At 42.8% G+C, this 26,939-nt stretch overlaps 1 protein-coding gene across 1 annotated transcript in view; it reads right to left on the reverse strand.

The window, feature by feature from the left end:
• Nucleotides 1–1,270: 1,270 nt before the first annotated feature.
• The window catches only part of ppil2 (peptidylprolyl isomerase (cyclophilin)-like 2), a 30,635-nt gene continuing 4,966 nt past the window's right edge, over nucleotides 1,271–26,939 (reverse strand). Inside the window, exons 10-20 of the mRNA XM_083644904.1 lie at nucleotides 26,175–26,335; nucleotides 21,995–22,070; nucleotides 20,594–20,700; nucleotides 16,199–16,288; nucleotides 13,601–13,634; nucleotides 10,854–10,971; nucleotides 10,241–10,297; nucleotides 5,073–5,145; nucleotides 4,176–4,238; nucleotides 3,250–3,392; nucleotides 1,271–1,645 (exon numbers count right to left, since the gene is read on the reverse strand). Of these exons, the coding sequence (XP_083501030.1) occupies nucleotides 1,543–1,645; nucleotides 3,250–3,392; nucleotides 4,176–4,238; nucleotides 5,073–5,145; nucleotides 10,241–10,297; nucleotides 10,854–10,971; nucleotides 13,601–13,634; nucleotides 16,199–16,288; nucleotides 20,594–20,700; nucleotides 21,995–22,070; nucleotides 26,175–26,335 (1,025 nt within the window). The 3' untranslated portion in view covers nucleotides 1,271–1,542. The remainder of the gene's footprint in view (nucleotides 1,646–3,249; nucleotides 3,393–4,175; nucleotides 4,239–5,072; nucleotides 5,146–10,240; nucleotides 10,298–10,853; nucleotides 10,972–13,600; nucleotides 13,635–16,198; nucleotides 16,289–20,593; nucleotides 20,701–21,994; nucleotides 22,071–26,174; nucleotides 26,336–26,939) is intronic.

Here is a 26,939-nt window from a genome sequence, read left to right on the forward strand (position 1 = left end):
AATGCTTCTGGTAATTGTAATTGGTCATTTCATGTCAGAGGAATAACGGTGAATGGAAATGTTTTGCTTCAGCACTGGGGATCGTGTCAAATTGCTTTCAAAGCAGTAACGACAAGCAGCTCCAGACTGTTTACTTACTGGATGAGAGCATCATCTGGAAGCCTCAAATGAAAAAATATCTTGGCCGATTTAACAAAATTGATGGCAGTCTTTGCAAACTAGCTACAAAAGCCAAACCTTGATGAAGCCGACTACAATTTGGCAAACACGTTAGCTGAGTGGAATATAAAACTGTTATTATCACAGCAGAAGTGACACTGTTGAACAATTTAAATAGCTGATGAAAACAGAAGATGGACGCTCTCAATCAAACAATCTCATTGCATAGCACAGACAATATGTATTATGGTGTAATTTGTTTCTTTGCCATGTATGTGATTGCATTGTAAAAGTACAGACAGAGCGCATTTGTAGATACTTTGTTGTAAGTACAATGCTGCTGACTGAGAAGAATTCAAGAACATAATTGTGTATTTTGCTGGATGGATGTATCAAACTCAGGAGTGCCTCTTGTTCAGGAAAAGGAGAATTATCTGGTCAATTTAATCATATAGTGTTAAGAAGCAGGGCAGTTAAAAAAAGAAGATCTGTAAGGCAAGGAGACAGTGTGTCGCGGTGTAACCAGGACAGCGTTATTAATTATTTATATTTTATATAAAGTTGTCTTAATTTTGGAGATGTATACAGTAGCTCAAACTCTCAATAGAGCACTATAGAAAACAATGATGCAAGCTTGACAAGTATATTTCATAGTTTAACAAGTTGAGCTGCCTGAATCTAATGACTTCTCTAGCAGAAAAATGATTTCTTATCCTAAACGCCTCATGGTGCGTTTTCACAGCTACCAGGCTGGCTTCTGTTCACAAACACTCATTAGACCATCCTGGACCTAATATTGATTAGCCAGGTTTGGACCAAATATTGATACTGTCCTAGACCATAGGGATAAGATCAATGATTTCCTCCATTGAGTGGCGTTTCCTTTCAACAGCTGAACTCTGTCCTAACATCTTCGTGCTCACTGTTGCTCTTAGACGCCTCACAACAGCTAACTTGTCATATCTTTGAAGCAACATGTATAAAATAAGTGAAATATCACACTATTTTGAAAAAGTAGCTTTGATTTATTGTTTCACATGAGAGCCAACACTACCGAGACATAATATATATATATAAAAAAAAAAAAGAGTATATGGGGTGACATTGACACCCAATGCTCAACATTCCCAATGCTCAACATCCCATCCAATTCACCCATTTTGTGTCTAAAAGGCAGGAAGTAACACAGGTGCAAGCAGAACATTAATGAGGGTTTCCAACTTCCAATCCATTTGGCGATCCAGTCCCGCCTCCCTCGTTACCGTTTTGCTTGCACCCGTGTTACTTCCCTCTTGTAGACACAAAATGGGTGAAATGGGTGGGAAGTGAAAAAGGCTAATAATAGCCATTCAAAACATCTTCCGACACAAAAAGTATTTTGTTCTACCAGGAGCTGAAGTCTCCCAAGCCCGTCTTGCCTTTGGACCTCTTGGTTGCCACTCTGCTGGTGGATGGCCCGCTGTCGTCTTCAGCAGCTGGACGCTTTCTGGATGAGAAGAAGCAGAACATCCAAAATATTAAAAATGTCTATGATCCCTGAAGGGACTCGCCTGGTTCTTCTTTCATAGACTTGTGCACGGTGTGAAGGTTCCTTGTCGATTGTGGGTCTCTGTGATCTCTGGCTTTTGCTTTTCTGTTATAGAACGTTAAGGTACTTTATGGTTGTTGTTGTATGACTTTATGCACACTGCATGCTCGGATGAAGGTTACTTGATTGACCAAAAGGATTGCTTCCAAATTAAAGTGAGATAGTGGATTTACTGATGTCTTGTTTCATAAGATTCTGTTATTATCACTTTAACAAGAAGCTCCCTAGCCAAGACCCAACAATCAGCATGGGCAAATCACTACGCCATGTTATGATCGGAGTATAAAATGCAGTCAGTATTGTATCTGTTCCACAGCACTATCCGACTACTGCCTTCCCTGGAAACACTCACAGGTGAAGAGTGTGTGCAGTCTGTGCACCTTATATCCCCCCCCCTGCAAAAATAGAATAGAATAGAATAGAATAGAATTAATTCTTGAGGTAGTTTCTGGTTATTCTGTTATTCTGGTTAGGCAGAACTGTGCTGATAAATCCTGTTAGTTCAGCGGTTCCCAACCTTTTCCAACTCAAGGCCCACTTGAAAATGTCAAAACTTTCCGCGGCCCACCTCCGACCCATCGACATATAAAAGACCAAAGGCCATGAAAACACCCATGCCTTCTGCTGACCGGCACCTTACAGGAGGTGGAGCGTTCATGACGCCCGAGGGGGAAAGTGGGTCACGGGTCCCATAAGACAAACTGTACTTGGAAACTACAGACAAAAAGGTCAAGTCGTCACTAACCAGGGACCTTGTTTAGAAAGATTATTTCTAGGCCTCCCTCTTTTCTTTTCTTTTAACAATAGAGAGTCAAATTTCCCACATCTGACTCACAATAAGGAGAAGAAAGCAAATACAGAGTCATTAGACAAATCTAATCTTGAAATTAAAATGAAAAATGGCACTGTCTTGGCTTCAATGGATTGGAACGGAACAAAGTGCAGTAACTTCTAATCTGTATGATTTATCCAGTAAAATAAAAGCTTTCTAACGTCTCCTAAGTGACGTTTTTCTTCATGACTAAAATGAAATATGTTGCAATATTACAAAAAAAATAAACACACGCCTACAGTCAGTGAAATTATTGTCTCCACATAATAAGAAAAACTTGAATGATGCCTGTGGGGAAAATGGGTACTCGTCACTATAATATTGTGCCTCTTCTATATAATCAGAATGTTTCTTCATCCATTCACGATCCCATTCCTCAAATCAATGACTTCAAACCGTGCAAACACCTGCAATACAGTGTGTGCGTGGAGGCAAGCATATTATCTCATGTCAAATAAAAGTTGAGTTGAATACAAATTCTGCTTAGAAAATGGGATAAATATAATTAAACTCCTGGTTTGTGCATAATTATAATGCAACCTTTATAAATAAGGCCCCAGAGATGCCTAGACATGGTAGAAATGTTTTCCCTCTATACTACAATGAAACTGAAAGAGACAGGGTAGTTTGTGTTACAGTAAAGTGTGTGTGTCTGCGTGTGCGTCCTTACGCTGGGGCTGGGTTGATGTATTTGCCCACGCCCTGTTTGAAGGTCTTGGGGGCCTTCTCCTCCTTGGCTTTTTTTAGGGCAACGCTGGTCTGCTGCCTCTCCTCCTCCTGCTTCTGGAGCTCCTTTTCTCGCTCTGCTGCAATCTGAGACACACACACACACACACACACACACACACACACACACACACACACACACACACATATATAACTGAGGTGAGAGGCCCACTCAGAGGGTACATGGTGCACTCAAAACACAGATGACCATGCAGACAGACTCGCACACATGCCCCATGCACACTCGTGGGGTATTTGTAGAAATCTAACACTCAGCAGGTAGGGATGGGTGTATAACTAGGTGCACAGTGGAGCATATATATACCGTAAATTCCGGACTATAAGCCGCGGCTTTTTCCCGTTTTTTGGCCTTTTTTGGCCCCTGCGGCTTATATAACGGTGCGGCTTATCTATGGATTTTTTCCAAAAAAAAAAAAATCTCTCTTTTTTAGCACTCTTTCTAACTATAAATCCACTTGTTTTAATTTCCTCTCTTGCCCTCTTTTAACAACATAACATAACATAACATAACACAACACAGGTGGTGTTGTGTTATGTTGTTTTGTTGAAATGTTAATAAATGGGAGCTTCCTCAAACAGCCATCTCTTTCCCGACAATCCCCTCTGTGCATGAACCCTTACATATGGTAATTAAACATTAAAACACAATAAAAAAAAAAAAAAAAAAAAAAAAAAAAACATTAAAACACCCGCGGCTTATAGTCCGGTGCGGCTTATATATGTAAAAAACAGTCAACTTTGCAGGTGCGGCTTATACTCCGGTGCGGCTTATAGTGCGGAATTTACGGTATATAGCTCTAGTGTAGCATAGTGTATCATACACACAGACAGACAGACAGAGACACTAACCTGGGCATCAGCCTCCTCGTAAGGATCCACGAACACAGTGGCACTCAGGAGCTTAACCTCTGACTAACAGACAGTCAAACAGAAAACAGAATTACGACCCAAACAACAATCTGACATGAAAGAAAGTTGTGTGACATCTTTGCTTCCTGAATGACTTATAATGCCGACGTAAAATGGATTCCGTTGAATGTGGATTCAGATTCAGATTCAGATTCATTTATTAAGGACAGTGTGAATGATCAAAATGTGGAACATGTACTGCATTTCTTACACGCTTCCATACAGTCAACTCACTTCTAGTTTGACACCATCCTTCTGCATTATAATCATTGAATTTTAATCTGTCCACCACTGCTACTTTTCCCAGCACCACTAGTCTTTTTACATGATCAATCTCAGAGTCACAAGAATAGTGTTACTGTGTGTGGCTGTGACCCTGTGACTCCTTACAATTGGCTGCTTGTAATTTGACGATGTATTTAATGGGGACGGTGCATATTAATGAACACTTAAAAACCAAATGTAAATATACCAGGCTAATTTTCATCTGCTGTCCCTTGGGGCAGGTTTATATAACAATTACAGTAAGAGTAACTGTGACACTCATTGTAAGTTGCTCTGGATAAGAGTTCTGTTAGATTCAGAGTGTATAATGAAATGTGACCCAAGTAAGGTCACCTGTAGATGGAGATTTGTTCTCTGTGATTCCGTGACGCGCCAGATGATTTGTTACACAGAACCACCAAGAGAGCTTGTATAAGCCCACTAGGGTTTCTTGTCTCTACCTGCACACTCTTTTTTTATCCACTTGTTTCCTTTCGTTTGTTCTTGATTTTACTCTGTGCAAATAAACAAATAAATAGATGAAAATAAATAAAAAACATCAGCGCTTCATACCTTGGGTTTGTCTGTTTTGGGACAAGCCTCCACGTTCTCCATGGCTGTGATCGTCTCAAAGCCTCCAACCACCCTGCACAAGACAAGACAAAACATCCCGTTTACCAAGATGGCCGCTTGTCTCAACAAGACAAACATCCTGTTTACCAAGACGGCCGCTTGTCTCAACAAGACAAACATCCTGTTTACCAAGATGGCCGCTTGTCTCGACAAGACAAACATCCTGTTTACCAAGATGGCCGCTTGTCTCAACAAGACAAACATCCTGTTTACCAAGATGGCCGCTTGTCTCAACAAGACAAACATCCTGTTTACCAAGATGGCCGTTTGTCTCAACAAGACAAACATCCTGTTTACCAAGATGGCCGCTTGTCTCAACAAGACAAACATCCTGTTTACCAAGATGGCCGCTTGTCTCAACAAGACAAACATCCTGTTTACCAAGATGGCCGCTTGTCTCGACAACTGATAACAAAAGAGACTCCCCCATCATCGGTCAAGCTCAAACAAAGGCTGTGTAGCCTTGATATCAAAATCTGAACTGTAGTCCAGCCTGCCTCCATCTGTACAGGGAGCTGAACTACTGTAGTCCACCCTGCCTCCATCTGCAGGATCTGGACTGTAGTCCACCCTGCCTCCATCTACAGGATCTGAACTGTAGTCCACCCTGCCTCCATCTACAGGATCTGAACTGTAGTCCACCCTGCCTCCATCTACAGGATCTGGACTGTAGTCCACCCTGCCTCCATCTGCAGGATCTGGACTGTAGTCCACCCTGCCTCCATCTGCAGGATCTGAACTGTAGTCCACCCTGCCTCCATCTGTACAGGAGCTGAACTGTAGTCCACCCTGCCTCCATCTACAGGATCTGAACTGTAGTCCACCCTGCCTCCATCTGCAGGATCTGGACTGTAGTCCACCCTGCCTCCATCTGCAGGATCTGGACTGTAGTCCACCCTGCCTCCATCTACAGGATCTGGACTGTAGTCCACCCTGCCTCCATCTACAGGATCTGGACTGTAGTCCACCCTGCCTCCATCTGTACAGGGAACTGCACTGTTAGTCCACCCTGCCTCCATCTGTACAGGAGCTGAACTGTAGTCCACCCTGCCTCCATCTACAGGATCTGAACTGTAGTCCACCCTGCCTCCATCTGTACAGGGAGCTGCACTGTTAGTCCACCCTGCCTCCATCTACAGGAGCTGAACTGTAGTCCACCCTGCCTCCATCTGTACAGGGAGCTGAACTGTAGTCCACCCTGCAGCTGACGAGAGCTGCGATGACGAGGTGATTTTCTCCTTCAGGGATCGATAGACTGTGAAAAGTCTTTGAGAGACTATTCAACCAAAACCAGTTGATTGGATTTTTGCACATTTAATTAGTGATGCTAATTGTATTTTCAATAGAAAAAAATTGGTAATAACTAATAACTAATGATTATTTTCATTAACATATTAATTATTTTTTCAATTAATCATTTAGTCTATAAAATGTAAAAAAAAAAAGAAAGAAAGAAAAAAGACAATGGCCATTGGCCAACATGTTACGGGATTTATGACATCACTGATGATGTCACAATGTTACACCTAAGATGTATTATTATGTGGAGGACGGAACTAGTTGGAGTAATGTGATCTGCATGGACAAGAAGCAATTCATGACCTTCATGGTTATTAACTGTGCTGCTGGGAAGACGGAGAGGAGTGAGATCAGGCTTGATGATGTTAAGAGGTTACTGGATGAGGTGAACGTATCTGAAGCAGAGATGGATGAAATACTGAGGGATGTGTTTGGGAAAACTCAGACAATTGTGTCTGGGTAAGAAGAGGAAGAATATTCCCCTAACTGTGAGAGGCAGCAGTGTGCCGCAAGGCATCCAGTCTGGTGGAAAGCCATAAGATGTGGATGGATGAATCCAGATGGAGAGGTTGACATCACAATTGCTTGAGTGACATCACTGATGACATCGCTGATGATGTCACAATGGCTCTTTGAGTGTGAAGGCCTAAGAACGTGCATTCGGCAATTAATTACCTAATAATAAAAAATAATAAAAAAATCGGCAACAGAGTTGGCATGCAGCCTCTCCTCTCTCCCCAGAGGGTTTACTTTTCATACTGCACTTCAGTCGCTGATTACAATTACCCAATTCAAAAATCCAGCTCCGTTAGCATTAGCTCACCTGCAGAGGTGCTCTTTAGAAAGATTCAGCATGAACGCACTGTGGCAGAACATAATTCTGCTTACTCACACACAGACACTTCACATTCTTATTATAGGATACAGGATATAATCAATACATTTTCTGATACAATTAGATATGAAACAAAATGTGTTCATTAGCCAAACAGAAAACAGGATGTACTGGGTTTGAATCTGGCCCCAGGACGCCCCCCCCCCCCAACTCTCCCTATTTTGTGTCTAATAAATGCAGAAACACCACCCCCCAAAAAATAATCTTTGAGCACTCAACAAAGCCATGCAATAACGTCTATTAAACAATAGGCTTGTAATGTATTTGGTGTAATCATGGACTCATTGGGCATTTCATTAGGCTCGTCTGACAGCTGTGACTGTGTCTTTCTGCTGACAGTGGTTTGTGTCTCTCGTGCTGGTTGGAGATGCAGTGTTCTCATGGGCGTAAAGACAGATGGAGGAAACTGCTGCTGAGGATGCAGAGTCGGTGTGGACCGAGGTGACCCGACAGCATCTCCCCTCAGAGCGCTCACAGACGCTGTCCTCACTTCACTCTCTGCAAGCTCTTTATCCAGCTGCTCCTCTGGGATCCGCGCTTTACCATGGCTCGAGACAGAGGACGCACGCACGCACGCGCGCACACTATACCCAGTAGCTAACAGGAGCTGCCTCTCGCCACATGTGCTCTAGAAAGGTGGTTCTCAATGTGGGATCCTTGAGGGGCATTCCAGCGGGTCCACAGCAGATTGGTGAACGGTTAAACATCATGATTCATTTATTTAATTTATAATTAAGAAGTTAACGCAATTAGAGAATGTACAATTACTGTTTTGAGTGTAGGTTCACTGTTATCTCTCTATACCTACAGTACAGACAGTCAGATGTAATTCTCGACAAAATCATATTTAACAATAAAAAGATTCTCAAATTTGGGTCCGACAAGACAAGATCTCATCAAAAGCGCTTTATTGTGGAGTAACTTAGGGTCCTCCTTGATATGAAAAAGGTTGAGAAGAATCACTGCTCTAGAGGAGACCCCCACACTCTTGAAGACCCTGTGATGGGAGACTTGACAGGACAGGGCAACACATGACCAAATGATCATATCAGCACATTTTCATCAAGACATTTGACGGTATCTGGTTTTCCAACTTAACCCATTGATACCTGATGCAGCATTTGTGTGTGTGTATCCCTTTAAGACCGCGTTAACGCGGTTCGCGGTCTTAAAGGGATACGCACACAAATGAGGGATATACACGAAAATGCTGCATCAGGTATCAATGGGTTAAATAAAAAAAAAGCAAAATAAAGTACATCACTCTAGCAAACCAACCAACCAATGAGTTCACTTTAGTTTTCTCCTCTATTCAACTTGGACTCTTGACTTTTTTGGAGCGGAACTAACTCCTTGTTAGTTTGGTTTGTGGTGAGAAGAACCAGGCCATTTGAAGTCGGGTGGCACCAGAAAAAACACACCAGACACGAGAAAATGTCTTGGGTCTTTTTTTCTCTGTGAGAGCGTCATTTGAACCAACTACAGGAAACAACAAAGGGATTCTGGATGTTATGTTGACATGTGATAGCCAGCAGCAGTTCCTCATGCCTGCAAAGCCGAGCAGAACAAAATGAAGCCTGGACTGAAGCTCATATTCAGCTGCTTCTTCATGTGTTCTTAACTGGTGTGAACCCCAGAGAGAAGGTTAACGATGACAAAGAGTTCAGAAATGTTCAACGTGCTTAGATCAGGTTACAGGGACTGGAATCAGATGCGTACTGGCAGGACGACAGGTCACCAAAACTCTGTCTAATAAACGAGCTGCTTGTGAGTCCATGTGACTTTCGTTTACAAGCCCTGGTTCGCATGTAATTGACCACTGTGAATCTAAACAATCCACATACAAAAAAAATCAACAAAGTTTCCCACTATGTCTCAGAGACCAAAGACAATGAACTATAGGTGTAATCACACTCTTTTGGCTCATTTCCACCACATATGACAGCACAGTACAGCTCTACTCGATCTGGTATTACTCGGCTCTACTTGATATAGACTGTTTCCATAGCAAGTTTACTTGCCTCCGCCCACACCTGGTCGCCATAGCGACCGCATATCTGCCCTGCGCCCATAGCCGAAGTAGGCTATAAGTATAACGTTAAAATTAAATCCATACTACCTTTTAAACTGATTATGAAATACTGGTGCCTCTAAATGACCTACAGTGTACATGGGCAAATGTGACAATCAGCTAGGAGAATGGATATCACTTTGTTGTTACTCAAACTCACATGCATGCACTGCGTGGGGGACGGGAGAGGCGCTACGGGGAGAACCCCAGCGGCAACTCAATAGGCAAGACCATGGCTTCGCCTGCGGACTAGCGGAGCCAACTACAAAGGGCTTCCCGAGGAGCGGACTTTTTTCTCTCTCAAAACAATTGAAAACCACCGCATGTTAAAGCTGAGCAAGGAGATCGATTTTATTTCACCAGAGCCGAAGGCAGCAACACAAAAGAAATAACTTCTGGAAATAACAGAAGAGAAGGTAAGCCCCACTAAACTGGTATCCAGCATTGACAGTAGATGCCTACAGTAAACACGATTCTGCCTGACCAATCAGTCGTCTGCAGTGTTTTCACGTCACCGTATGGTACCGGGTCCACAGCCCTAGAACCTCAACAGAGCAGGGACCACAAGCAGCACGACTCAACCCGGGCTGTCCACGTTTTTGATCGGTGGAATGAGACAAAAAAGCGAGACGAGCTGTGCGGGGCCGCGTTGATGCCAGCGGTGGAAATGGGCCATTTGAGAATGTCTGTCTCTCACACACACACACACACACACACACACACACACACACACACACACACACACACACACACACACACACACACACACACACACACACACACACACACACACACACACACACACACACACACACACACACACAAAAGAAGAAAGAGGTTTACCTTCCGAACACTGTGTGCTTCCTGTCCAGGTAGACGCATGATCTGAACGTGATGAAGCTTAGAGGAAAAACAACAAGAATAAAGAAAACACTGTTACTATGAGACATTCAAAACATCTAACCTATAGGATACAGGTTACGTTTTGCCTACTACTACTGTAGTTTTATGAAATATTAGGGCTACCGATTATTTTCATTATCGATTAAACTGATGATTATTTTCTCGACTAATCGATGAGTCGTTTGGTCTATAAAACGTCACATAAATAGTGAAAAATATAACATAACTTTTTCCCCAAAGCCCAAAATGACATCCTCAAATGTCTTCTTTTGTCCTGACCAACAGTCCAGAACCCAAAGATAATCACTTCACTGTCATAGAAGACTAAACAAACCAGAAAATATTCACATTTAAGAAGCTGGAACGAGATCATTTTTTTTTTTTTTTTTTTTTAAATGTGTTTCAACAATTAATCGATTGTAAAAAATAGTTGGCGATTAATTTTCTGTCCACCGAATCCATTAATCGTTGCAGCTCTAAAAATAGACAGAGCAATCATCAGAAAGAGCTATAAATAGAACATTTAGGAACTGTTTGGAGTAGCATCTCTTACAACTGGGACTTGTTGCTGTTTGGGCCTGTGTTGGCCATGCTCAGCACTCCCCGGCCCTTATGGGAGAGGTTGGGCCGAAACTCATCCTTGAAAGGCTTTCCCCAGAAGGACTCTCCTCCTGAGAGAGGAGAGAGGAGGGTGAAGGGAGAGATCAGGGGAGGAGAGAGAGAGGAGAGAGGAGGGTGAGGGGTGAAGGGAGAGATCAGGGGAGGAAAGACAGAGAGAGAGAGGAGGGTGAGGGGTGAAGAGAGAGAGAGGCGGAGGAGGGTGAGGGGAGAGATCAGGGGAGGAAAGACAGAGACAGAGAGAGAGAGCGAGAGGGGGGAGGGTGAGGGGTGAAGAGAGAGGGGCAGGAGAGAGAGAGAGAGAGAGGAGGGTGAGGGGTGAAGAGAGAGAGAGGCGGAGGAGGGTGAAGGGAGAGATCAGGGGAGGAAAGGCAGAGAGAGAGGGGGGAGGGTGAGGGGTGAAGGGAGAGAGAGGGGCAGGAGAGAGAGAGGGGGAGGGACGAAGGGAGAGATCAGCGGAGGAAAGACAGAGACAGAGAGAGGGTGAGGGGTGAAGGGAGAGATCAGGGGAGGACAGACAGAGACATAGAGACATAGAGAGAGAGAGAGAGAGAGAGAGAGGGGGGGGGGGAGGGTGAGGGGTGAAGGGAGAGATCAGGGGAGGAAAGACAGACACCATCATAAACAAAAGTTAATCCTTCACAATCTATTAAAGTGTCAATGTGTAAGAGTCACCTGTCAATCAAACAGTGTGGGCGGCGCTTTAATTTTCTGTTGATGATGTTTGATGTGTTTCTCTTATCATGGTGGCTAGTGCTAGTGCTGCTCATGCTAACTGCCTCTCTTATCATGGTGGCTAGTGCTAGTGCTGCTCATGCTAACTGCCCACTTCTTCTGTTGAATCCAAACACAACATCAAACGCATCACCAGACCCTTTTCATCAACTGGATATATAAGCTGGATCACTATTCTGTTATAGAGTGCCTAAGTCACGCCCTCTTCTGGGTTGCCCCATGGGGCCTCGGGAAAGTCCCCATTCATTTCTCCATTGACAAACCAAGCGATCCAGCTATGAGATGAATCACAAGAGACCATAGAACATTTCACACACAAAAATTAAAATAAATAAATACTCCGCCCCCCGGAGCTTAATGTTCTATGGCCGCTCGTCATCTCGGAGCTGAATCGCTTGGTTTGTCCAAGTAAAACTCAAGGATTTTACAAAACGTCAATGGAGAATGGGGACTTTCACTCTCTACCTAGGCCCCATGGGGAACCCGGAAGAGGGTGGGACCTAGGCACTCTATAGCCCAGGTTACGACTTGAATCAAATAACTCCAATACTACGCGAGCTGAATCCAGGCGACATGCTACTTCCACAAGCCTGGACAGGAGCCAAGCAGCAAGGTGTGAATCCTTATTGACACTGCCGTCATCATGAAGCATCATCATGACGGGTATCCAGGAGGAAGACGCTGCGCTGCCGACGCAGGAGAGAGGATCTGTCGCCCCGAGGTGTGCTTTACTGTCCTGTGTCCTGCCAGCTGGCATGCCTCTGTGTGTGTGTGTGTGTGTGTGTGTGTGTGTGTGTGTGTCTGTGTGTGTGTAAATACATACGTCCTCCAGCCAATCAACCCTTCGGGAGGCTTTGTGCAGCCATCGAATTCCACTGGTGATATTTTTGCATAATTTATCAACTGGCTGACATTTTCCCTCAATATGACTGGATGCTAAACGGGGTTGGGGGGGTTGGACAGGGCAATTACTTCCTGTGTCCTAGAAAATCTAAATCATATAATATGGATGGCGAGCTCGTGGAATTGTGATGGAGAAGGCGTCTTATCTGTGATTACTACACCAGAATAAAATGCAGCAGAATAATATTTCGGTTCATTTTTCTGCCTCACTATGTACAGTATATTGTCACATTCTTTGTATCACGATATACTGCATTTTGATATATCACCAGTTTACCCAGTTCAAGGTTTGTTAGAGTGTTGCAAAGCCTTTTCAGTCCAGGTGATCAGGAGTTTACCCAGTTAAAGGTTTGTTATTAGAGTGTTGTGTGCAAAGCCTTTTCACTCCAGGTGATCAGGAGGAGTTGACCCAGAGAGGCCAGGAATTCTGCCCCTCCATAAATCCTCACCTTCATAAACATTTTGCAGCGCTCTGGCCTGGACACAAAGCACACTCTGTGCTGGTGGCTGTCAGATCGCTACAGTCCACATCAACACAGGAAACTAACTCTGGTTTTTTGTGTGTTTTTTTTAGCCAGCAGCCAAATTTCACCAGTCAAACTGATTTTTAAAAATAGAAAAGTGCCTCCCAAATGTCGGCTGGTCAGTCCTTTTCCTGGACGCAACACACGCACATTTTGTTGACGCATTATTGCCATTTTCCCAGAAAAGGTCATTCAAAGCATCTATCGTTTCTTCCCCCCCCAGAGCGGATTCCCCCTCTCTCTCTTTTTTCACGGACTTCTGCTACATTTTCATTTATTTTGTCGACCACTCAGCCCTCTCCCATCTACAGTCCAGCATCCTTCCCCCTGAGTGTGTGTGTGTGTGCCTTCTGTATCCCCCTGTGCCTTTACACAGTATATTTAGTAACTCTTGACTTGTATCTTGCTGCAAAGCGGTATTGACACAAAGCGACCAAAAAGGATCTATTAATATTGCAACAGATATGTTATGTAATTTAAAATGTTGGAGATGTGGGTTTTAGTGCAGGCTGGATCTTACCTGTGCCAGTGCCAGTGGGGTCTCCTCCTTGAATCTGGAAACGAAAAACAAAACAAACAAACTCTGTTAGAATTTTGCCTTAAGTGTGCTTGCGTTGCATTTTGAGCTCACAGCACAGGCCTTCAAATTAAACTAGTATAAATAATCATCTTTAAAATATTTGCTTTTGTCAAAACGTCCCAACATGGTGGCATGTCCCTTGTAATCTCTGGTAACCAACCGCTCTCCAAGCTTTCTGGGACCGGTCTATATTGTTCATTGTTAACGTTCCTACAGTACCTCCCATCATTGTTTCATAGCAGCAGCAGCAGCTTATAGCTCGTTGGCCTTCTTTGGACTCCAACTTCTCCTTTAGATTTGATGGTCAAAACATGGACTTAATCTTGACACAGATGTGCGCCGCGTCTGCTTTCACACCAATACTTCGTTTTAGAATTTGTGGATTGAGGAGGAGTGGTGGTAGTGTCAGTGATACAATCTGTATATAATCTTCATCACAGTCTTCATAATGTGAATACACAAGCAATTCCTTGTACACTACAATCTTTGCTCGCTTCACTAGCCTCGACAGATAATCTAATGCCATTTTGCGGCCAGCCTTCTCACTTTCTCACAGTCGATATACAGAACATTAAAAAGGCTAGCTGCGTGAAGTTAAACACCCCAGAAGAGACGTTGTAATGCGACGTCAGTAAACTGCTCACAGCTCGCTCGTTTACCAACCATGTCTGTGATGCTTCAGACCAAAGGAACCCAACGAGACGAGGAGCGAGGAAAAGATCTCACGCTGGTGATGCCAGCAGTGAGTGCTGCACACAGCAGTGAGTGCTGCACACAGCAGTGAGTGCTGCACACAGCAGTGAGTGCTGCACACAGCAGTGAGTGCTGCACACAAGGGAAGGAGTTTCATCACGTCTCATCGCTTGGTTTCATTTTGTCACATCCTGTGGGAGGAGAACACTTCCTGCTAGTGTCCATTCTCCAAAGCAGAATTTCATTTTGAGCACACGTGGCGAGACTACGGACGCTCTTCTCTATTGCAGCCCTGCTTCTAATACAGTCGGCATGTGTGGGAACGCCCACAAAATGTTAAACGGCTGGCGCGCGAGTGGGGTAAAACCGCCCATATATCTCATGGGCTGACTCACCAAAAGATGGTGCTGTGACTCTAAACTACAGGTTTGGGGGTTCTAGAGCAGAACACAAGACGTCTGCTCAGATGTGCGTTTACTGCGGTGGTTAAATGCCCGATCGTGTCTGCCTGGGCTGGGCTATCAGCTAAATTCTAACTTTGCTGAATGGATAGAACGGGGGTTTTTACCCCACCCTGACCACGCCCCCAGCCAGGCTGAGCCAGCTAACCAGCGTCTATTGTGGGCGTTCCTAAAGCCTGTATGGGCGTTCCCAGACATGCGGACTGTCTCTATAAGATGGCTGTATTTTACAGACTCATCTTCAATAGTGCTATTGGTGTGTCTAATGTAGGGTACTAACGCTGCCAGCTAAAAATGTCTTTTTGTGTTTCAGGAAGGCCATTTGAAACCCCACAGACTCAGAGTGGGGAGATGCTGCCATGTTCTCAGAGTGGACAGTCAGGGAACACACGTTTCTACAAACTGCAACAGTCTGAAGACCTGGGCAGGCTCACGTTTTAAAACACGTGCTTCTGTTTCAATGCTAAACAAATGTTCAGTGTTTCAGCCTTGGGGCTAGTTAGTCTGCAGGGCCTCTCAGTTGCTTTACTTGAACCCGAGAGCCGCCCTTGTGTTGCCATCGGCACACAGCTTTTACAGCGCTTCCTGCTAGGAAACGCTTCTCTCCAAGGCCACCATCCTCACCTTTTGAGCTTCAGATAAAGTCAGAAGAATGAGTAATACTGAGTGGTTGGTTATGGGGACACATTCCATGAAAAGCATGGAGCTGAAGCACTGAATGTTCAGGGTTCTCTTGAGAGCAGAAGTCCACCCAGAGCCACTTCTAATTATGGGGGCGGCAGCCTTGAAATTCACAGATGAGCTGTTGATAGGAGACCTGTCGTTTCAAATTCTCAGACGGCCGGGTGGGAGAAAAAGCTGCGTTCACACTTCACTCTCCGCTCTGAAGTGCTTACCACAGGGATTTGTGATTAATGCCACAAAAGACAATGTGAATGAATGTAACTCAGCAAAAGCAAAAGTAAAAGCAAGGTTGGCAACTCACCTCTTTTCTACCTTTTGCTCTTAACCGGAGTGACTTACAATGAGTAAGCAGGTAGGGGGTTCAGTATCTACCTGTATCTGGCTGGTGCTCTGAATTTCCCTCCGTTAATGGATTATCAATAACTTCACCCATTCTTTTTGAGGTACTGTACATATGTTTTATGAGTGAGTTGTCTGATATCGATGCACTTTGAGATGGCTCGTCTTCTTCTTATTCCCTGTAGACTCCTAAGTGGAGCATAGGGCCGCAACCACACTACAAAGGTGTTGTTGCGGTTTCTGTAGCAAGTGGGTTTTTTACAGGGTGGGGTTGCTAGCCTGGGTGGGGTTTGCTAGATCACATGTTATTGCTAGATCACATGTAATTATTATTAATTATTATTAGTGTGCTGAACGTTACCATGAAATTCCGAATGGACCTGTGGAAGACCGTCCCGTCGTAGTAGCCCTTTTTACACAGACGGACGAAGTTCTCTCCAGCCTTGGGAACCTAGGGGAAGGAGAGGAGAATGCAGTGAGCGGTTAAAAGAAACAGACAAATGTAATGTTTCTGATCTGCTGAGCGGGCCGTTCCAAGCTAGCATTGCCAGCTGTCCCATTAGCTTATTGTTGTTGAAATCAATAGCGAGTTACCCACTAGCTGCGAGCTAGCTAGCTAGCTAGCTAGCAGCTAGTGGGAGTAGTTTGGTTTAAAGAAAATAGTTCCTACATGAAGCTGCTCACAACAAGGTCTCTGGATTATCTTGCGTAACCGGTTCATTATTTCTGGAAAGAGACATTTGCTGTTGAGTTTTCCAAATGTATGTTTCTGCCATTTTGAGCCCCACAAGCCGAGTGCCATCCAGTTCCATTGTATTGGAGAGAAGGCAGACATCACTACGGCCGATATCTCCAAAACTCAAGCAACTAACACAAAACGATGTAGATGGATAAATAGCATTACAGGTAAGAAGAAAAATATGTAATTTGGATTTTAGGGTGAGCTGATCCTTTAAGGGTTAGATCAGTTTATACAGAATCTATGCAGAATGTGAATGACTGTCCTTTTCAATCGAGTTCTGCAGTCAATCTAGTTGGAACTAATATGCAAGGTTTATGATGTGTATATAAATCCTAGCCTCAAGTTTTAACAACAAACATAATTCTGGGCCTTATTTGAGTCAAAAGTCAAATAATTTATTCAGGAAATTTCGAGAAAGTCTGACAGTTTTGTTCATGCCTTATTTAACCAGGGAAGTTGACATTGTTATTTACGTAAATGACCTTAGGGAGTAGGGGTGTGTGTGTGTGTGTGTGTGTGTGTGTGTGTGTGTGTGTGTAAAGGCGGGGGGGGGGGGGGGGGGGGGTGGGTGCACATAGGTCAGGAAACTCACTTTTTACTGAGTGGCACAGTGGTTGGTGGATTCCAAGAATCACAGAGGCTTTCTTAAAATACTATTGTTATTCACTGGCCTTTCACTGGGTTTCACATGTTCTTCCACATTCTTATTTCCTCAAAACATCTTTATTTTGCTGTTGTGGTTCCATGCTCTTTGTAAAGCACTTGGGTACAAACTAGCTTTGTGTTTTTAATATGCTGCATTAATAAAGTTGACTTCAATATTTTACCAAGCAAACTTATTTTTGGAATAGAAAGGAATCTCAAAATATGTTTCATATCTCTATTACTCTTCATCTGAATCTAAATTTTGAGCAGTTTTCTTACAAAATACAAGCCATTATTTAATTTTAATAAATGTTTAGTCTCTCCTCAGTATCCTCAGACACAGTACTTCCTGTGTGAAGTCTCTCCTCAGTATCCTCAGACACAGTACTGGGATGCGCTTTTGAATAGAAAAGATCAGGGATCTCCTGGATATCATGTTAAAGGGCGAGACACTCTTATCTCCAATGTCTGCACCCCCTCACATTTCACTGCAGTCAGGGTCTTGGGGACAGGGAAGGCAGGATTGAGTGAGGCATCCAATGCTGGGCAAGCAAATTGGCACTTTACAGGGAGGTGGACCCTGGATCTCTGTGGGCACTTTACAGGGAGGTGGACCCTGGATCTCTGTGGGCACTTTACAGGGAGGTGGTCCCTGGATCTGTGTGTGGGCACTTTACAGGGAGGTGGTCCCTGGATCTGTGTGGGCACTTTACAGGGAGGTGGACCCTGGATCTCTGTGGGCACTTTACAGGGAGGTGGACCCTGGATCTCTGTGGGCACTTTACAGGTAGGTGGACGCTGGATCTCTGTGGGCACTTTACAGGTAGGTGGACCCTGGATCTCTGTGGGCACTTTACAGGGGGAGGTGGACCCTGGATCTGTGTGGGCACTTTACAGGGAGGTGGACCCTGGATCTGTGTGGGCACTTTACAGGGAGGTGGACCCTGGATATCTGTGTGGGCAGTAGGGCTGGGTTCAAAAAAATCGATTCTCCGATTTTTAATCGATTTTTATTTTAATCCTCGATTATCGATTCATATGTCCAGAGATCGATTTTTTTTTTATTATTATTATTATTTATTTATTTTAATAAACAGGCTAAAATATTATGCTGTGTGTGGTAGTTGAAACATAGTTTCAAGTTGACGTTTATTTATGTTTGTAGTTGAAACAAAAACAAATGGCTACATGAATGGAAATGTCTGATCATTAATATCTACTTTTAGAAATGATATAGGCTGAAATCAAATCACTGTGCATAATTGTGAAAGTGTCTTTATTGACAGATGAAAAGGCTGTTATTTACCCTTTGTCACCACCTGGTGAGTAAATATATGTGTAACTAAAACCATTAAAATTGACAACAGGTCTGCAACTTTTTTCCCCGTGTATCTACTTGGCTGGTTGGGAACCCCTGTGTTACATAACTGGACATGTAATTCAGGGTACAGATCAAAAAACATTTTGAAACATATTGAAATCGATCGAATCGGATTCGAATCGAATCGAATCGAAATTAATCGATTCGCAACCTTGTGAATCGGAATCGAATCGATTCTTGAAATTTGAACCAATACCCAGCTCTAGTGGGCAGTTTACATGGAGGTGGACCCTGGATCTCTGTGTGATCGAGAGCGCAAGTGACAGTGAAGCAACACTGATTAATTCATAAACAGCAGGACACGAATATAGCTGCAGCGCTCAGTGAAAACCGCTGGGGAGGGAGGGAGGGAGGGAGAGGAAGGCTGTGGGGCGCGGAGGGTGGGCTGTCTAACCACTGCAACTTTCCCCTCATTATTCTGATTGGGCAGCTCGGAAGCCAATGGAAGCGGAGCAGAAATAGCCCTTAGTTACTAGGGCAGAGATATGCTGCTGTCTCTGTGGGGGCCCACACCTAAAGCAGCCACATGACATGCCTTGACAAAAACCTGGCAACCCAGGGGACGGATGATGCAAATGGCTGATTTTAAAGTCACAAAAAGTCTCGTGTGTGTGAATTGAAAAAACTCAGGAGCATAGAAGATCAAAACTAATTTCCACACTAAAAAAGGTAAAACAACAACAGCAGCAACAACACAACAAGATGCTAGGTGTAGGTGATGACAAAAATGCCAAAATGTGTTAAGGTGATAAGGTGGGAAAATGGTGCCAAGAATAAAAACAATTTCAACAAAAAGACCATCATCAGTTCTACAACTTGTGATGGTCGGAAACGTTTTGTGTTTGTGCACTTTTATTTATTTCACTTTGATCTTCTAATATTTTGGATGCGTCAGCATAAATAAGGTTTCGCCACCCGCTAAACCTTATTTAGGGTGACGCATCCATATGAATCGCACTTTCAAACAAATATCATCATCTGAGGCACTTGCATGTTACTAAAATGGCTTCACTTTTTGAACACTGCTAATCTAAAACATTGACTTTGCTGAATGCTTTGAATAAATGTTGCCCTCTATATCTATATCTCTATATATCTTGAACTTGAACTTGATATCTCAGTATGTGGGAGACATATGAAAATATTGCTTGTTATTATTCATACTTTTTTCAACACCCGTTCAACACAACCTGTCCTTGTTTACCTCTCGGCACAAAGGACTTGGAAATACAGACTTGATAGACAATTTCAAATGAACTTGAAGTGCCTTATTGCTCATTAATAAAACACTTCAATGATGAAGTGGAACGTTTCAAACACAAGGTCCACTCATCATCATATCTGGACTTCATCAGTTCAGTAATGAGTTTGTTTTGTCCTGACTAGAGCACTTCCTTTCTCAAAGTGGGGGAGACATGAAAGCTTGGAGCTTTTGAAGCATTTTTTCCCAAAGCTACACTATGCTTTTAGGTCATCGCAGTTATGGCTTACAAATAGAGGTTTAATCAATTCTGAATAGACTCAACTTCCTTATTTATTTTTATCTAAAAGCATTTTAATTTTTTCTAATACTTTAACTTATTTGTCTCGAAGTCACTAAGAATACTAAGAACTTTTTATTTGTGCAATTTTAGCATAAATAAATGTTAACTTTTGTCTTAGGTTTGCCTACTGTGTTTACATATGTGTTTACAGTTCATTGATACACCTATTTCAAATATAAAAACTACATAATATTATACACTTTATTCTGCCTTCATTCCATAATTTGCTACACCACCTTTCTCAGCACACAGCGGACTGGAGTAGATCTCCCTATGTACTAAATCGAGAATCAATTTTGAATCAGGAATAGTTTTGAATCCATTTTGAATCGAAATCGAATCGAATCATGAGATACCAAAAGATTCACACCGCTAGATACAAATATGGCTGGCTATTGAGTCTGTGTTGATTGTGTCTGAGTGTAAGCAGATGCATGTTATTACCTTATCGCAGTGCAACTCCAGATTGATGTCTCCTTTGTTTGTGTGCAGACGGACGTAGCCTTTCTTCTTCACGTACTGGTAACGTACGGTGTCGTCTGCGATGGCATCTACAACAGCACAATACATGTGTGATGAACAGGAGAATCTTTTAACGAAGACTAATGTTTCTGTACTATGTATTGTAGGCTTATCAGAATGAATGGACGACATCATAACACAGTGCTAACGTCATAGCACTTTTCTAAAAACCATGTTTACAAAATGCTTTACAATTATTAAAAGTACCATAATTAAATAAAATACATCTTGATAAAAAGATTAAATACAAATAAATGCTAATACAAGAAATATACAACTAAAAACGGAGATACTTTTACATAAAAGTGTATAGTGCATGAATGACCAGACAATACAAGTTGTCCGTTAAAGAGCCAATAATAAATAAGAAGAAAAAAAGGGGGGAGGGGGGTAATAAAATGAGAAACACAATTACAATAAAATATAAAATGGGAGTTAAAACTATAAGGAGCAATTCAGTTAAATGCCTGTCTAATAGTGTGTTTAGAAGGGATTCATTTAACAGATGAAACGCTGATTTAGTTAGTCTAAATGACAAAATGGCAAATGAAATAAGGCCTATTATCTTGAGAATTTTAATATTTTGGTTTTGGTTTTTATTCGTCTGTTTTAATAATCTCTAGCTCCGCTTTTAATCCATTTCTGGCAGTTTTAACTTTTGGCATTTGTAAAGACTTGGCAACTCTGTAAAAAAAGCACTACATAAATAAGGTTTATTTAGCCTATATTACTATTTTTTATGTATGTACATGTAGGTAGCAATTTTAGTGAGTGAATTGTAATTGAATAACAGAAAATGTGACAAATACTTTGATAGACATATGGCTAAAGAAAAAGGATAATATGTATCCTTTTCTCTAATGATACTTTGATATTCACCATGTGCCACCAACACATTTCTCCATACTGCAAACAGACATCATACACGTCTGTCTGACTCTTCTATATTATGTGAACATGGATACAGTAGATAGCACACAGTAACAGAGAACATAATGCCTTGCCATTGTGTTTCAGAAACCTGAACTAGGTCACTGAATCGAATAAATATTGTCCTCCTCCACCTCCAAAGTGTATTGAACCCAAGTAACCCCCCCCCCCCCCCCCCCCCCACCATGTCTCCAGGACTCTTGGTTGTACTGGGCAGCTCCCAGTTGACAACACATTTAACTGTTTGAGCATGAAGCAGGGCTTTGAGGGAAAAGGGGCACGCATGCTTCCGTCAACCTCCCTGGATAAATAAAGGTTTAAAAAAAAAAGAAGTAGTGAATGTGTCTTTGTCTGGACCATCCAAAGGGCTGTTTTGTGTCAATGTTCACTTACCTGCTGTATGTGTGGTTGCAGGAGTCATGGCTGTGGACGTGAAAGAGGCTGAAACTCTGCCGGTGGAGTAGTGAGCCTGGGGGATGACACAGACAAAAGAAATCAATGACTTAATGTCATGTTGTTGTTTTTATTATCCATAGTTATTTTTTCTTTAATATTTATACTTTTTAAATGTTAGTTCTCATGTCCTTGTGTGCATTTATGATGTCTGCTATCGAGAATCAATTCTTATTGGAATACCAAATCAGTTGTTAGTGTGCTCATAACAGAACAACATTAATGAGGACGCGGAGCATAAAAGACACACACAACAACACCACATGACACCCTCCCACCCGACCCCATGAATGGGAAAGTGCACACATCCGTGGATGTAAGACGTGAACCCAAACCTTGGGTGAGTCTTGCAACACTGACGGGAGGGGATCTTTTGTTCCAAAAGAGGAGAGGCCAGGAAGTGAGTTTTGAAAGCTAGATGTCTAAGCACCTGGCCAGGTAAATGTCACTGGTATTATTGAGCAACATCCTTATCCACGTTCATAAATTCAATTCTGTTCAACATTATGGTTAGAGGACAGCTACAAAAATTTGTTCTGTAAACGGAAATCCATTCTTCAATTTTAATCCAAAATAATGCAACTTCCGGACAATATGACGCTCGTGTTTGTGACACTTCATATCAGGTAAGGTTAAATATAGTGTTGTCTGTAGGTATGGATGTGTGTCTAAAGGTTTCTCAAGTTGGTTTGAACCCCCGGTCCTGTGGTTGAAGCATGGTCTCCCTACTCACTATGGCAGCCTCCTGCCAAGTACATTGTTTGCACCGAGCTGTGCAAAGAAAACAGAAACTAGCTTAACAGCCACTATATGATTATGCGTAGATCCCACGCCTCGGGCTGGAGACATTTTCTACCATCTCACAATAAAGAGGCGCCGGAGATGCGTCAAGGTGCTTTGTGCTTAAAGGATAGCAGCATACATGAGCTGAATGAGAAATATGCAACGCCCGAAATAACACAAAACAATGCGGTCACACCAGAGGAGTTATTTAAGTCAAGACTTGAGTCCTGGCTTAGCATTCTTCTGCTCTAGTTCTCGTGGTTGAACTTGGCACATGAAAGAGCAGACGTTACCTCGTCTGACCTATATATATATTCCCACGTTCTCTCAGCCGGCGTCACCTCGACTGAACTCGCCTTCACGTCAAAGCAGAGAGCATTTCAGGCAAAGCTGCAGCGTAAAAGGAGACGTGGCGGCGCGACATCAAAGGAGAACTGATAACAAGAGAAACGTTGACTCCATTCAAACTGAATTAACCTCCATCGCACAGTTATTAAAGTCAACAATGAAGACAGTATGACAGTAGTATTAATGTGAGAGCAGGAGATGAAAAAATAAGTCTTGTTAGACATCTTTGTGTGTTTCCCTACCAGTTAAACCTGAATTGCAACGCCTGTACAAACAGGCTTTAAACATGTTACATTGGTATTAGATCAAGGATATCAAACTGCTGTATTACGTGCAGTATATTTCCTTTGTTCCGATCATACTTACACATGGGTCAGTGTGACTGTGTGTTCTATCTATAAGACATCACATACAGGATCCTTAGAGGTGCTATATTTGCTTAACTTTATGTCTGCAAGTGCACAAGGTAAGTCATTATTCTCACACACTGACTGCACTCATAGCTCGATTGCTTCTCTTTGTCTGGATGCAGGGATTTGCTGTGGCAGGCAGGATCATAATAAATGCTGCACACACCAATATATTGTATATGGCTCCCTCTGGTGCACAGATTCAACATTGCACTTTTGTACCAAATTAACCCCTATTCACGATGAAGATTCTGCAACGTCACAAGAATTCAACTCACTTTTACTTCCAAAACAATACTACACATAATCCATTTTATTTGTACTTTATTTGTTATTGTTTATGTGTGGTAAACTCAATTTGATCAATTATTCATGAAAATACCTAGTCTATCTTATCATCTTTCTTATTTAATAAGAAAGATAAGAAGTATATATATTCTTTATTATTATAATATTATTATAAGAGACGTGTCTGTGTGAGCAGAATTTTGGCCGGCCACAGCTATGCCGTTTTACGTGCGATCGGGCTGAAACCTTCAGGGGGTGTGATTGCCCTAATTACCTAATGTTGTGATGTCATCAGTGATGATGTCATCAGTGATGTCATCTTTCTGTCTACAGTGATGATGTCATCAGTGATGTCATCCTTCCTGACTGAGGCTATTCTACGTGCGATCGGGCTGAAACTTTCAGGGGGTGTAAACAGCACCCATGCGGGTGACCTGACGGAGCCCGTTCTTTTGATTAGGTAATTGCCCTAATTACCTAATGATGTGATGTCATCAGTGATGATGTCATCAGTGATGTCATCCTTCCTGGCTGAGGCTATATAAGTTCAGTGATGATGTAACCAGTGATGATGTCATCAGTGATGTCATCCTTCCTGGCGCTGAGCTGCGGGCGTGGCCGCGTAGCAGGGCGGGCGAGCCTCGGAATCGCTCATATTGAACGTTTTATTCATGATCTGCTATGAAGATCAGAGAGGCAGTAAATGATGGCATACAGCACAGATACGTTCACAGTTAAAGTTTCAGATTTGTTCAGACTCCCCAGCTGCCAAACTCTTTAATCCCGCAGGATGGCAGGTGACCAAAACTCTGTCCAAGAAACTTGGAAGTATCCATGCCAGAAAACTAACTTTCTTCTGCCAGCCACTGATGGATTACAGAATCCACCAGACACTTCCTCTATTTGGGGACGCTTCAGCGAACAGCTTTGTGCTCTCTGCCATCACTGCCCTCAATAAGCTCTGATTGTGCCCTTGTGACTTTATGCTCTTTTTTGTCCTGTGACCAACCACTTTGTTTTAGGGCTTTGTTCTGTTTTTGTGACTGGCTCTGTGCCCCGCCATGTCTTTGTTGGATGTAGTTTTGATTTTTTTTTTTGTGTACAGGCTGTGAAAACAATTTTCCTCAGAGAGGATTAATCTAAGCGCATTTGAATGTTATTTGAGTAGACAAACCAGCCACAGACATTTTTTCCCACCAATATTTGGCTGGTTGATAATGATAGTGTATGATTATGATACACTGATGATTTCGCTGAGAGTTTAGAGGACTTCAACCAGCAACCTTCCAGGCCACAAGCTTCCTATAACATTTAGGTTACCGCCGACGTGCACAAGGTGCTGTAGAATCCATGCTCATATGTTTCATATTTTGACTAAGCTTTACTGGCTATTTCAATGTGCTTTAGTTGCCTAAATATTCCACTTTAATTTTTCACTTAGAAAACTTCCACTGCCGGGGGGATTAGATTAACGAGGTTGTACTGTTTTACGTCTCCTTCTTCCTTTGCATTCCATCTTTCTCTCTCTGTAACTTGTGGGACTACGCTGGTTGTCAAATGCTCTGCCTCTGTGAAAACCTTAGTGCTATGCATAGACCGCGTCATAAATAGGGACGTAGCTAGCGTGACGTCACCCACTGGTTTGTGAATTCCCGTTTTGAAGCCTCGAGTTGTCGCCATCTTGGTTATTTGGAGCCAGAAGTGATTTAAATTTGGACGAGAAAAGCAGCAGTGCCGCACGCCTGCTATCAGTTTCCCAATCGGCGAGCTGTGTGATCACTGGACAAGCAATCAAAGCAGTCTCCTTTATCGTCTATTTTACTTCATCAGATCTGAATCTGATTCTCTTCAGAGAATCTGATGAAGGTCTCACGACCGAAACGTTATTCTGATTAAACTTTTTATTGCATGTGGAGACAGTGTGCGGGAGTTTATTCTGGTACTGTGTCGGGTTTTGCCCTTCTCCGACGCACCTGTTGAGCCTAGGTGTGCAAAAGCTTTTTTCCCTCTTCGTCTATTTTACTTGAAATGGGAGCATAATTTACAAAATGAGAATCACGCTGTATTGAAGAAGACTTGAAAGTAGCGATTGAGACCATCAACTCATTAGCAAAGTGTTTACTGAGGTCACAAATTAAGTGAGAAATAGGGTCATTTTCCCATTGACTTCTATACAATCAGACTTCTTTTTGTAGCCATTGGAGTCGCCGCCCCTGCTGCCATTAGAAAGAATGGCTTCATTTTTCATGGAGAGAGCTACCCCGTGGGTGGTACGATATAGCTTTGCTTACAGCGTTTAGCTTGTCTGTCTTCTTGGCCTCTGGCTCCTTCATGGTGGAGGCCAGGAGCTGATCCCCCTTGTAGTCCTTATACAGCTCAGCCAGAGTCTCCCTGGTCTCCAGGTTGGTGGTGTTCAGGTGGTAGGCTGGGTCCAGCTTGGCCTTCTCCTCATCTGAACCACGGCACAAAGGGACAGGAGAGGAAGGGAAAGGTTGACCAGGTGTATTTTTGATGGACAGTTTTATGCAACATACATTATGTCTCCCCAGCCTAGCGTGAACCTTGCTCAACCAAGTTTTGTAATAATGTGTGTGTGTGTGTGTGTGTGTGTGTGTGTGCGTGTGTGTGTGTGTGTTTTTAGCTGCAAGCGCTAATCTACGCTGACGAAAAATATTTTTGCTGGCAAATGTTTGAGTCATAACTAGGTTGTTGAGATGGGATCGAGTGGTGCTTTCATTGATCAGGTTTCAGCGGCTGCTCTCTCTCTCTCCAGCGTAGAGAGAAGCTCGCTCGACCAAATGGCAGAGGGAAAGCCAAGCAGCTCTCTTGAATTGTATCAGTATACTGTGTAGAAAATACAGCTGCCAAAAGCTTATTTTATAACAGCTATTGAATGTTAGGAACACTCAAATCTTGGGTGGATGATGAACATAGAACCCAAAAGTGGTAATAAATAATACAATTTACATTTTTAACTAGGTTGACCGGCCCTGTAATTCCAAGCTTTACTTGCCGAACTATACAAAACCACATAGTTGATAAGAGTTAAAGAAATA

This window comes from Poromitra crassiceps (genome assembly GCF_964638095.1).
Source record: "Poromitra crassiceps genome assembly, chromosome: 10".
In the NCBI taxonomy this organism is placed as follows: Eukaryota; Metazoa; Chordata; class Actinopteri; order Beryciformes; family Melamphaidae; genus Poromitra; species Poromitra crassiceps.